Source organism: Puma concolor, chromosome B4 (genome assembly GCF_028749965.1).
Source record: "Puma concolor isolate L17-30 chromosome B4, mPumCon1.1.hap2, whole genome shotgun sequence".
Taxonomy (NCBI): Eukaryota; Metazoa; Chordata; class Mammalia; order Carnivora; family Felidae; genus Puma; species Puma concolor.
Genome location: NC_141673.1, coordinates 31879822 through 31892878, shown reverse-complemented (window position 1 = coordinate 31892878; position 13057 = coordinate 31879822). Strand labels below are relative to the sequence as shown.

General features: G+C 34.1%; 1 protein-coding gene across 1 annotated transcript in view; it reads left to right on the top strand.

Annotated features, from left to right (window-relative positions):
• TMTC3 (transmembrane O-mannosyltransferase targeting cadherins 3) overlaps positions 1-13057 on the top strand; it is a 55366-nt gene that overhangs the window by 39597 nt on the left and 2712 nt on the right. The window contains exons 9-13 of the mRNA XM_025926833.2: positions 1236-1356; positions 3817-3928; positions 8324-8427; positions 10412-10581; positions 12499-12725. Coding sequence (XP_025782618.1) covers positions 1236-1356; positions 3817-3928; positions 8324-8427; positions 10412-10581; positions 12499-12725 — 734 coding nt within the window. The remainder of the gene's footprint in view (positions 1-1235; positions 1357-3816; positions 3929-8323; positions 8428-10411; positions 10582-12498; positions 12726-13057) is intronic.

Genomic DNA, 13057 nt, shown 5'->3' with positions numbered 1-13057 from the left:
TCTATATCATTGCATTCTAGTAACTAAATCCAGTCAGTGCTTGTATTTAAAATTTATTTCCTGGGCATCTGTAAAAAGTGCCTCTCCTAATTCTCTTCCATGTCTCTTCATCTCTGTTCAGACTCTTCTCAGGTTCTTATTGCTATAACTGCTCTTTATTTATTTCTCAGAGTTTTATTTACAGCCATTTTTGTCACATTGCATATTCTCTCTGGATGATCTCATCCATGTCTACAATTTTTGCTAACATCTACCAAGCCTTTTCTCTTAACTTCTACCCATTTATCCAGTTATAATTACTACCAGTTTTTGAGTGCTTCCCAGGTGCCAAGAGCCATGATAGACCTTTTAGATTTGTTTTCTCATTTAATCTAACTTTCCTTAACTCTGGTGTGCACATTTGAAAATTGAAGCTCATACAGGTTACTGAACCAGAGTACCTCAAGATCACACAGCTAGTAAATAGTAGACTCTTGATTCACATTTACATCTTACTGCCTCCAGTGTCCATTTTCTTTCTGATCCATGCACTCTTATCCTGATTAAGTGGATCTGTCAAAATGAAAGAAGTTGAACTGTGTTACTGAGACAAAAAAATAGACTCAGAGAACATTAGTAATGAATGTGATCATAGGGATTATTGAAGTGTAACCTTTTTATACATGAGGAATTGTTTCCCAAATAATTAGCCTAAAGCTATATAAGCTATATTGTATCTATTATATAAAGTGTTAGTTTTACTATGACTTATCATAAATACCTCTAGCTTTAGAATGTAAAAATATTCAAAGAATGTCATGATAATCTGTGGTATAGATGCAGTCTGGGTAAGCCAAAATTTTTTAAAATACAGCCAGTGATAAAATTGACCCTTGATAAACACAATTAAGAATGTTCAAGTTGTAAGTAAAAGCCCCCCAAAAAAAAGTCATACTTAAAAATTGGTTTATCGGGTTTTTTGTCATTAAACTTAAGCAGACTTTTTGAAATAGAGACCAATAGTGGAATATTTAATATAATTTAAGACTGAAGTAGAAGGCAGTGTGCATAATATTTAATTTTTTGGTGTTGCCTTTGAAGTTGGATGATTGTTAGAAGGATCCTCATTCCTTAAAATAAACTCAAACATGATATTTGGGGATATTTAACATATTTCTTACCTCTATTGTAAAAGGTAAAATGCTTCTGGTGATATAGATAATGTTGTTTTTGTTCTGCTTTTTTCTCTTAAACAGTGTATTAAAAAAGTTATCCTGGGTTTGTCTGTCTATGGTGATATTCACTCATGCCTTAAAAACACTCCACAGAAATTGGGATTGGGAGTCTGAATATACATTGTTTATGTCAGCCTTGAAGGTAAAGTATTACCCAGAATGACAGGAAAGTATGTCATTAATTATTTCTTATAGTCATGTTTAAGATGTTTTTACATTTAATTAGACATTTAACTGTCAATTTTAAGTACTTCACCAAAAGATTAATAAAAATTTGTTCTTTATATAATATATACCATAACCAGGGCTGTGAATAGTACTTAATTGTATGTCTACAGCATATATGAATAATTTTCTAAATACTATATAGTTGTTAGAAGCTCAAATGATAATAGAATGTTTAAGAATACTGTAGGGGAGCCTGGGTGGCTCAGTTGGTTAAGCATTGGACTTCGGCTCTGGTCATGATCTCACAGCTTATGAGTTCGAGCCCTGCATCAGGCTCTGTGCTCAGAGCTCAGAGCCTGGAGCCTGCTTCGGGTTCTGTGTCTCCCTCTTTACCTCTCCCCTGCTCAGGCTCTATCTCTCTTTCTCAAATATAAATAAACATTAAAAAAAAAAATTTAAGAATACTATATATAGTTCACTAGTTCTAAAGGTGTACTTTTTCTTTTTTCTTTTTTTTTTTATTTTTACCTTTTAACATCTCTAAAATCAGAATAAATCTTAGAGTGAGAGGCATCTTAACAATTTGTGGCTTATTTTTTTCTTTTTTTTTTTAATTTTTTTTTTAAATGTTTATTTTTGAGAGAGAGAGACAGAGCAGGAGCAGGGGAGGGGCAGGGAGAGAGGGAGACACAGAATCCAAAGCAGGCTCCAGTCTCTGAGCTGTCAGCACAGAGCCTGAAGCAGGGCTTGAACTCACCAGCCGTGAGATCATTACCTGAGCCAAAGTTGGATGCTTAACCCACCGAGCCACCCAGGCACCCCTAGTGGCTTATTTTTTTCTTAATGGTGAGTCTTATAGCATCTTAGATTCAATGAAATAAAATACATAACAAAAGTGGCACTTTACTATGTGGAAGATAACCGGTGGTTATAGTATGGTAGTTAAGATACGCACTGGCAGGAAGGAGTGATAAAGCATTTCTGTAGAATGGACAACATCTAGGAATAAGGTCTTTTTAAAAATCATAAAATTTGGTTTCTGTAAAAGTTAAAACCAATGATTTTGTTTTTCAGGTGCTTCTCTTCAAATCTGTAAATTCTTAAATTCTTTTTGACTATTTCTGTACTCCCATTGCCTGGCTTTACTAGAATACTGCTTCATTCCAGTAGTCAATGTCATTTCTTGATTTGACATCAGTTTAAGATCACATGACTATCATTTAGTCTCAGTAGCTCCACTCTTTATCCTCTAGCTCAGAAGTTTATAAATAGAAGAGACCTCATTACCATTCCTCTTAATCTGCACTCCTAAAATACCAGTGGAGCCCCATAATTTTCAAGATTTTTGCTTATCCTTACTCCTAGGACAATCTCAAAACCACAGTCCTAGTCACTGAAGCTAGTTCCTTGGCCAGCTACCATCCTCTTCCTGCAGGAACACCATGCCCATCAGTGAACTCTGAAAGCACAGATCAATTTAGAATTTTAATCCCAGGGCTCCCATTACCATAATAGACCACATAAACAGCTTTATAATAAGCCTAAAAAATAAATAGTGAAGTGTTAAATATAGTCTCATGTTCAAATACCTTCTCTTCCAAAAGAATATAAATAGAGCAGCTTTCAAACAACATTATAGCTTGTTTTTTGGTTTTCTTTTTAGTAAGGTCTGTGTCCAATGTGGGACTTGAATTCACGGCCCTGAGATTAAGAGTCACATTCTCTACTGACTGAGCCAGCCAGCAGTCCAAGCTGCTTTGATCAAATAAAAGTTTTAGTAAAATTCTAATGTATAAAACAGATGAAATCAGACTGCTATGGTTTTAGTATGTTGATGTTAAAAGGAAGGAGAGTAAATTGGTGAAGCTGTGTTCATTTTGCTCATTTCTCCTCTCCAGGGACACCTCTGTCAAACACTCCATTTCTAATAATATACCAAACAAATATCTGTGTTGATTGGAGATATATATATATATTTATATATAGATATAGATATAGATCCACAAGTTTTTCTTTTTTGGGAGAAAGTCTCAATTACTTTTTCAAGTTTTATTGAGGTATAATTGACATATAACTTTGTATTAGTTTAAGGTGTATGATGTAATTTATGGATATATTACAAAATAATTACTGCAACAAGTTAAAATCTGTCACGTATTTACAATTTTTCTCTTTTGATGAGAATTTTGAAGGTCTACTCTCAGAAACTTTCAAATATACAACATTGTTAACTATAATCACCATGCTATACCTTGCATCCATAGAACTTATTTATCTTGTAACTGAAAGTTTGTATCTTTGACCACCTTCACCCATTCGTGGATATCTCTGTAGAATACTCCATTCCTAATGGTATACCAGATAAATATCTGTGTTAATTGGAGTTGTATTTTCTTAATTGTAACTAATTTCTATCTATGCTTATGTATTTAAGGTAAATAAAAATAATGCCAAATTATGGAATAATGTGGGTCATGCTCTGGAAAATGAAAAGAACTTTGAGAGAGCTTTGAAATACTTCTTACAGGCTACTCATGTTCAGCCAGGTAAGCATTATTAATTAATAAAACTATTTGGATAGCTTGTTTTTAAAACTTGAATTATATTTGGGAAAATAAAAGTAAGAGGTTTGTTCATTCCAGGTGACTTGAAAACTATAGTGCTCGATGATGGCTTATTTTGAGTTGGATTATATGTTAGAGCTACTTAGACATTTAAGGAATTTATTTTGATATAGCAGAGTTATTGGGTGGTACTGATAATCAATTTGGTGAAGTATAGCTTTGCCAGGTACAAGTACTTGGTGTTAAAATAATTTTTCCCCTCATTGTCAGTTGTCACTGTTTGCCTTTCTTGAGATAATTGCTGATACTTCCATTAGTATGACTTCTCTACAATATTCTCAAAATTGCTGTTTCTAATTAGCCATGGGCTAAGAAAATAGGTAAACCAGTTTATTTGGGATTCTTTCTCTTCCTCTCTTTGTCCCTCCCCTCTATGTACGTAAAGTACTTGAAAAAGTACATAAAGTTAGAAACATTAAATTTGGTATTTAGAGGCATCCTAGCTTTTTCTTTGTTTTTTAGTTGTGTTCTTCATAGATTTGATAGATGAAATGGCATATATGGAGGGACATCAAGAGTCCTTTTTTGTCAGTGTTACACATACACAGATAGTTTCATAAGACTGGAGATAAGGGATATTGAGACTAGAGGTAAAAATTTGGGGTAGCAAGTATCTAGATATTTAAAACCTTGGAACAGTTGAGCACATAAATAGGGATTCATAACATTTTAAAATTACTTTAAAAAAATAAATGAAACATTGAGTCTGAAGGCTTTTCTTGCTTAACCAGAGTAAGATTATAAATTATGCAGTGGTCTGAGAAGGTGACACACATGTTGTGTTAAACGAAGAATTGTGGTTTTTTTGTTTTGATGGTTACCAGTGTTTTTTTTTTTTTTAATTTTTTTTTTTCAACGTTTATTTATTTTTGGGACAGAGAGAGACAGAGCATGAACGGGGGAGGGGCAGAGAGAGAGGGAGACACAGAATCGGAAACAGGCTCCAGGCTCCGAGCCATCAGCCCAGGGCCCGACGCGGGGCTCGAACTCACGGACCGCGAGATCGCGACCTGGCTGAAGTCGGACGCTTAACCGACTGCGCCACCCAGGCGCCCCGATGGTTACCAGTGTTTAAAAAAAAAATTCCAATTCACAAAGATAAAATTTTTACAAATGGAATTGCAGTTTCCATAAACATCTTTACAAGACAAGGATAGATTTTTGTCAAGGAACACCAGAATTCTATAAGGTTTGTTTTGATTTCATTTTTATCTAAGTCCAAATCTTTGAAATTATTCATGCGAGAAAAAAATCATGGACCTGTAGTTCAACTTTGATGTTGTCAATATGGAAATGTTTAAAGAGTATTTATGAGTTTTCAGGTGTTTTTAAGTTTATCTCTTTAGATGAATTGACAGATAATTTTGTAGATAGGAAATACTGGAAAGCAACATAGAGGCCAGGGCCACCAGTGTGAGATTGCTTAGCTTCATTGTTGGTGGAAAAGGAATTATTAGGTACAAAGTTGCCTAGTACTTGTCAGTTCTCATTTACATTGAATTAAAGATAGACTGCTAGATTCATGCTATTGTTGGTTTGGATAGCACACTCATAATAGCAGGACTGTCTGTTGAAATCCTATAGCTTTTTAAAAGTCATTTAAATGTCATTGCTTTTTATATCTTGTCTTCTTTTCCAACCCTTTTTGTTTGTTTTCAAATTTAAATTTACTTTACTCTAGTAATGGTTATTTCCTTCTCTGAAATCTTAAAACTCTGTTAACTTATAAGAAACTGCTTAGAAATTTTGTCTTTCATTTTATCAGCTTTCTTGTAGGATACCTAATTGCTACCATAGTTCTTTGAGAAAGTAGGGCTGCCTTACTCTAGTGTCTGAAGTCTGCATTGATGACAATATCTCCTTGCCATAATTTTAAGAACCTGATTTCCGTGGGTATTAATTTGCCTTGTCTTTCATCCAAGTAGGTAACCTCTTTCTTTTCTTTTATTAAAAAAAATTTTTTTTAATGTTTATTTTTGATACAGAAGGTAGAGTGTGAAAGGGGTAAGTGCAGAGAGAGAGAGGGAGACCACAGAATCTGAAGCAGACTCCAGGCTCTGAGCTGTCAGTACAGAACCCAATGTGGGGTTTGAATCCATGAGCCATGAGATTATGACTTGAGCCAAAGTCAGACGCTTAACCGACTGAGCCACCCAGGCGCCCCAACATATTTCCTTTCTACGATTGGAGCTGATGTCAATAACATTGTAAATACTTCACTGAATTTTGTTTATCTAAACTACGAGTTTCTTTGTTCTTTCCTTAAATTCTCACTTTATAATTAATTTTTTTCAGGTTCTTAGTAACTTAGTTTTTCTAAGTAACTTTCTGATCTCTATAATAAATGGTATAGATTTGAGGAGCCTGAGTGGCCCAGTCAGTTAAGCATCTGACTTCGGCTCAGGTCATGATCTCATGGTCCATTAGTTCCAGCCCTGCTTCGGGCTCTGTGCTGATAGCTCAGAGCCTGGGGCCTGCTTTGGATTCTGGGTCTCCCTCTTTCTCTGCCCCTCCCCTGCTCAGGCTCTTTTTCTCTCTCTCTCTCTCTCTCTCTCTCAAAAATAAATATTAAAAAAAAAAAAAAAAAAGAATTAAAAAAATAAAAACTTTAAAAAATTAAAAATACGTAAAAATAAATGATATAGATTTATTTGAAATTAAAAAAAAACGAGCTATATAAGAGCAAATACTACCTACTCTATTTTTATATGCTCTTGGTAATGCAGTGAATTTCAACCTTGGTTCTACATCAGAACCTCCTTTGAAACCTTGTAAAAACATTTTCCCAGATCATGTTTCTATAGATTCTATTTTGATAGAGTGAGGTGGTGCTGAGGTTATCTGACTTTTTGAAAGTACATAGGTATCCTAATTTGCAGCCAGGACTGGGAATGGTGTGCCTAAGCAATTTTTTTTCTTTTTTTTTTTATTTCCCTCTTGACCTCTCCTGAAACCCCTTAAGACTCATTGGGGCGCCTGGGTGGCTCGGTTGGTTGAGCGCCCGACTTCAGCTCAGGTCATGATCTCACCGTTAGTGAGTTCAAGCCCTGCGTCGAGCTCTGTGCTGACAGCTCAGAGCCCGGAGCCTGCTTGGGATTCTGTGTCTCCCTCTCTCTCTGACCCTCCCCTGTTCATGCTCTGTCTCTCTCTGTCTCAAAAATAAATAAACGTTAATTTTTTTTTTTTTTTAAAGACTCAGCAGTACATCAAAAAACAAAAAATCAGCCCTTTCCTCCCAATCTTGTCCCTTTTTTAACCAAACCTGTGCTGCATATGACATTTTCTGTGCAGTGTGCACAATTACCAGCCTGAAACATAATGTACCAAGATTTTAGGACTGTTTACTGTCGTCCTAAGAGAATGACTAAGATATATATGCTTGGCCCCTATGTGTCCTAGGAGGTGCAGGCAGAAAACTATTCAGCAGGCAAAATCATTGGTGTCATAGGCAAGTAGAAATCATAATGTGAAACCTTGTCATGTCTGCGAGAGATTCATCCAATAACATTTGTCTGATTTAAGATCTTCTCTCTTCTATCTTTATTCCAAACCTTTGAAATATTTACTGCGAAATGTGTCCTAAAAGTAGGATGCAGTGGGCCCTAATATCTTTCTTATTTAAATAACATATTTTTTGTTTCTCTGAAAAAAATTGCTGTGGGTTTGATTCTCCATACCAGAAAATCAGAGAAAAGTTTCTGACATACTGATAGTAACACAGCCTTTTAAAAAGTTATAAATATGTTATGTAGGATGGGCTGCTGCATCTTAAGTGGTACTGGAGAATCCTAATATTTTATTACACTTGCATTCTGACCACATTCAGAAAAATTTTAAAAAACAAAATTGCAGAGTTTTTTCACAGTCTCATTGCCCCATCCCACCATGCATGTATATTTGTTAGTTATAACACTCGAAATAATTCTAGGAATCATGATCTTTTTCACTTGTAGATCTTTTTACTTTTAGAGTTGAGCCATACATTTTGAGTGAATTCCAGAGCTATGCATCAAGGAAATGGAAACAAGCCTTAGTATAGTATAGAAAAATCTGAAGAGAAATGATACAGATTTCTTTATTACCTCTATATCTCCCCTTTCATGTCATATATGCAGTTTCTGTCCTTAGAGTACTTTATGACATAATTTTCTAGTATAGCATCGATCATTCTGTGCTAGAAGAACTTTAAGGAGGATGCAGGACCTGTTGCTTGCTTTTGTATTTTTTTGCCTAGTGTTTTGTTGCTAGAAACTTTGGGTTTACATTGAATACTATTTAGTATATTTGCCAACAAATGATTTTTTTTTTAAATTTTAGATGATATTGGTGCTCACATGAATGTAGGAAGAACTTATAAAAATTTAAATAGAACCAAAGAAGCTGAAGAATCTTACATGATGGCTAAGTCCCTGATGCCCCAAGTAAGTTGTCATAATTTATTTCTATTGTGTCATATCTACTAGATGTCCATATTGAATAGAATTACCTAGATTATCTTTTCTTCAGTTTGTTGATACAAATGTAAAGTGTCCAATAAACCATTTATTACTACAAGTTTTTATTTAAATTCTAATTAACATATAGTGTGATAATAGTTTCAGGTGTACAATATAGTGATTCAACACTTTCATACAAGGGCACTCTTTAATCCCCATTCCCTATTTCACCCATCTCCCCGCCAATCTTCCCTCTGGTAACCATCAGTTTGTTCTCTATATTTAGGAGTTTGTTTCTTGTTTTACCTCTCTTTCTCCTTTGCTTGCTTGTTTCTTAAATTCCACATGAGTGAAATCATATAGTATTTGTCTTTCTCTGACTTATTTTGCTGAGCACAGTACTACAAGTTTTATAAAGGATTATATTTACTTTTCTAGCTCACTTAATTAAAAAAAAATTTCTAGGAGAGCTTGGGTCGCTCAGTTGGTTAACCATCCAACTCTTGAGTTCGGCTCAGGTCGTGATCTCACAGTTGGTGAGTTCGAGCCCCGCATTGGACTCTGTGCCTGATAGTGTAGAACCTACTTGCAATTCTCTCTTTCCGCCCCTCCCACATGCTTGTGTGCATACACTCGCTCTCTCAAAAATAAATAAATAAATTTTAAAAAGGCAAAGATTAAACTTATGTTTGTAAAAAATGTTATAAAGTTATGAATTTTAGATATTCTTGATTATAAGTTATCAATGAGTTAAGTAACTTTAAGTGAAGAGATTTTTATATAGTACATTAAGCACTAAATGCAACATTATTCCTATCAAAAGATAAATGAATAAAAAACTAATAAAATGAGGGGATACACCTCTGTTGCTGTATTGTGTTCAGTTGTAACAATGACACATGCAGAAAATTCATTGGATATTATAATATAGCATGAAAGTTGGAAAGTCAGATCCTGTCTTTCATCAGAAAAGATAGTTTGCAGGGCACCTGGGTGGCTCAGTTGGTTAAGTGTCAGACTTTGGCTCAGGTCATGATCTTGTGGTTTATGAGTGAGTTCAAGCCCCATGTCAGGCTCTATGCTGACAGTTCAGAGCCTAGAGCCTGCTATGGATGCTGTGTCTCCCTCCGTCACTGCCCTTCCCCCACTGGTGCACGCTCTCTCTTTCTGTCTTTCTCTTTCTCTCTCTCTCAAAAATAAACATTAAAAAAAAACTGCACTACAGTCTTCTCAATGGTAGTATATATTAATATATTAATAATTATAATATTAAAATAATTAGATATAGTTTGATAAATGTTTCAAAAACAGTTGGACCACATGATCTTAAGCATTGTTTCAGTCCTAAGATTCTAAAGTTATATTGTGTTCAATATAGACTTTTTCAGATATAATTTATTACTTTCATTGAAAATTTGGGTCTATATATCTTTTATAATCTTTACTTAACCTGAATAATCAGTTAACAAGGGAATTTTATTTCCTAATTCTACCAAATGAGGCTTTAGTATAACTCTTAACAAATTAACCACCCTGTCACAACCAGGAAGTACTTTGCTGACAACATGGAAGCTGACATGCTGTAACAAATACACTAGACTGAGAGGAAAGAGACCCGAGTTCTTTCTATTCCTTGTCTGATACAAATATGCTAACAGACCTTAGTCTCAAAAGTTTAGATTTAGTTAGGATTTTATAAAATGATGCATGTAAATTAAAAGCTAACAATATTCCATTGAGCTGGCATGAGTGAAAAAATATTATCTCCTTTAATACCACAAAATATTAATTATTTTATTAACATTTTATAAATACTGTAGGTACTTTCACGTTTTTATGACTTATTTCAGTATAGCAATACAAACTGGTACCATAACCTTTTTATGTCATATTTGAAGTAAGCTAGTAAGAATACTTATTTTTTATTTTTATGTGGTACTGAAACATCCAATTATGTCTTTCTGAACAGATTATTCCTGGTAAAAAATATGCAGCCAGAATTGCCCCTAACCACCTAAATGTTTATATTAATCTGGCCAATCTGATCAGAGCAAATGAGTCCCGGCTGGAAGAAGCAGATCAGCTGTACCGGCAAGCAATAAGCATGAGACCCGACTTCAAGCAGGCTTATATTAGCAGGTATTTGTAGTTTACTTTTAAGTTGTATTACAGAGAATTGAAGCTGTATCTGCATGTACATTTTGACTGTCTGAACTAAATTGCCTTTTTTTTTCTTTTAGTAATCTTATTTGGCGACCAAGAACATAGAAACATACCCTAGTTTAGACTTACAATCAAATTTAATTGATTTGATTTGAAATTGACTGTCACTTGTAGTAGCAAACTAAGGTTTTATACGGAAGAAAGAGTAGAAGCTTCTTGTTAGTTTCATTTACTTCTTATTGTCACATTCTTTTTTACTTAAAGCACTTGAAACTTGTATTTTCTAATAATTATTTCTTTTTTTTTTTTTTTTTAATTTTTTTTTTTCAACGTTTATTTATTTTTGGGACAGAGAGAGACAGAGCATGAACAGGGGAGGGGCAGAGAGAGAGGGAGACACAGAATCGGAAACAGGCTCCAGGCTCTGAGCCATCAGCCCAGAGCCTGATGCGGGGCTCGAACTCACGGACCGCGAGATCGTGACCTGGCTGAAGTCGGACGCTTAACCGACTGCGCCACCCAGGCGCCCCACTAATAATTATTTCTAATATCCAACTCTCAAGAGCTTTCTTAAATACTGACAACTGATTGGTTATTATGCCTTTTATTTATCACAAAGAAACTTTTTAGTTGTCAGTACAAAAACTTTTGGCCGCACATGTTAGAGAGAACTTAATATATTTTACCATGTAAGGATTATCATTTGTATTATACTTGGGTAAAATTGTATATTAAACTCTGCTTCATCCGCTGGCCCAGAAACCTAATCATAATTTTTAACATTGTTCTTATGGGGAAAATGCATTCAGAATTTCATTAGTTTTTGAGATAAAATCTGTTCATAAGTTGGGAGGCTGTCTTTGTTCAGTTTTATCCAGTAGTTGTTGAAATTAGCTAAGTTTAGTGGGGTTGCATATATAAATAGAATCTGTCATGTGTTAATCTATGAAGAATTATTCAACGATCTGCATTAAAAAATAACATCTTGGGCAGATGCTCTTTCTAGAAGTTGCTTTAATTGAGAATATTAGTCATTCATTTGATTTCATTCCTATGCTTATACTTAAAGGAAATAATGGTATCATAATAAAAGTATTCTCATATTACTGCCTAAATTTATTTGCACACATGTGCTTAAACAAAATGTCTTTTTAAAGCTCTAACAGATAATAGATCCGTATTGGAAGGATTTGTAAAATGGTTTTCAAACTGTGATCTTCTGTTCCACATGTGTTCCTCAAAGGTACCTGCAGGTGGCACTAGTACCCTCCTACCCTGCCTACTAGTCAGCTTTTTTAAAAACTCTTTTTTTGTTGTTTTGGGGAGTTTTTTCTTTCGTTTTAATGAATGGCCATTTTATAAGAATACATTGTAGAATACTAAATTAATATAAGAAGGGGCAAAATTTTCATTCTGCTCTTTATAAACGAGACTTCTAACATAGATTTGAATACTGGAATTTCCCCATCACTACCATATTTATTTTCCTTCTTCAAATGCTATTACTTGGTCCCCTGAAAACTTAATCTCCAGTTCTTGTTGCTGCCAATTTTATGATGTAGTCTGGTCTGCCTTCTTTCAAGATACAATTAAAGAATATATTTTCTCTGTTACCCTTTCTTGGATACCTCCCCGCATCTTACCCTTTAAAGTCAGGTATGCTGTTTCTTTCTTTAATTATACTTGAGAACCTAACAAACCAAATTTGCTAAACTAATGAGTTCAGGTTTGAGGACATTTTCAGATATTTTTGGTAGAAAACTTTAAAAGCCTGGGTTAAAAGGAAAAAGGAAAGCTGTGAATATGTGGAAAAAGTTGAAACTTACAAAAAATAGTATCTACACATTGACATGGTAATGTTGTAAGTAAAGCTTGTGTTTGATTTTTCCACAGAGGAGAATTGCTTTTAAAAATGAATAAACCTCTTAAGGCAAAAGAAGCATATCTTAAAGCACTAGAGCTGGACAGAAATAATGCAGATCTTTGGTACAACTTGGCGATTGTTCATATTGAACTTAAAGAACCAAATGAAGCCCTAAAAAATTTTAATCGTGCTTTAGAATTAAATCCAAAGCATAAGCTAGCATTATTCAATTCTGCTATATTAATGCAAGAATCAGGTATGTTTTCTTAAAATAGTTCTATATTTAAACACATTGTAGTTTGAAGTATAATGAAATCTGAACTTAAATTACATTATGAGTAGCAAACGTTTTATGAATAGTTTATATCAAAACTGCAGATAAATATAAGAATATTTAAAATGCTTGAAGTAAAGTTTTCAAGTAATATGCCTTAACACAATTATTAGTTCTTTGGGTATATGTTAAGACTTAATATTCAAGCAGTCTATTAAGCAGTGCCTTTTTAATCTATTTTGTCAATTTTATGCACAGAAATATATAATTTCTTACCCCTAAATATACCATCCAAATAATCAGAACTTGCAAAA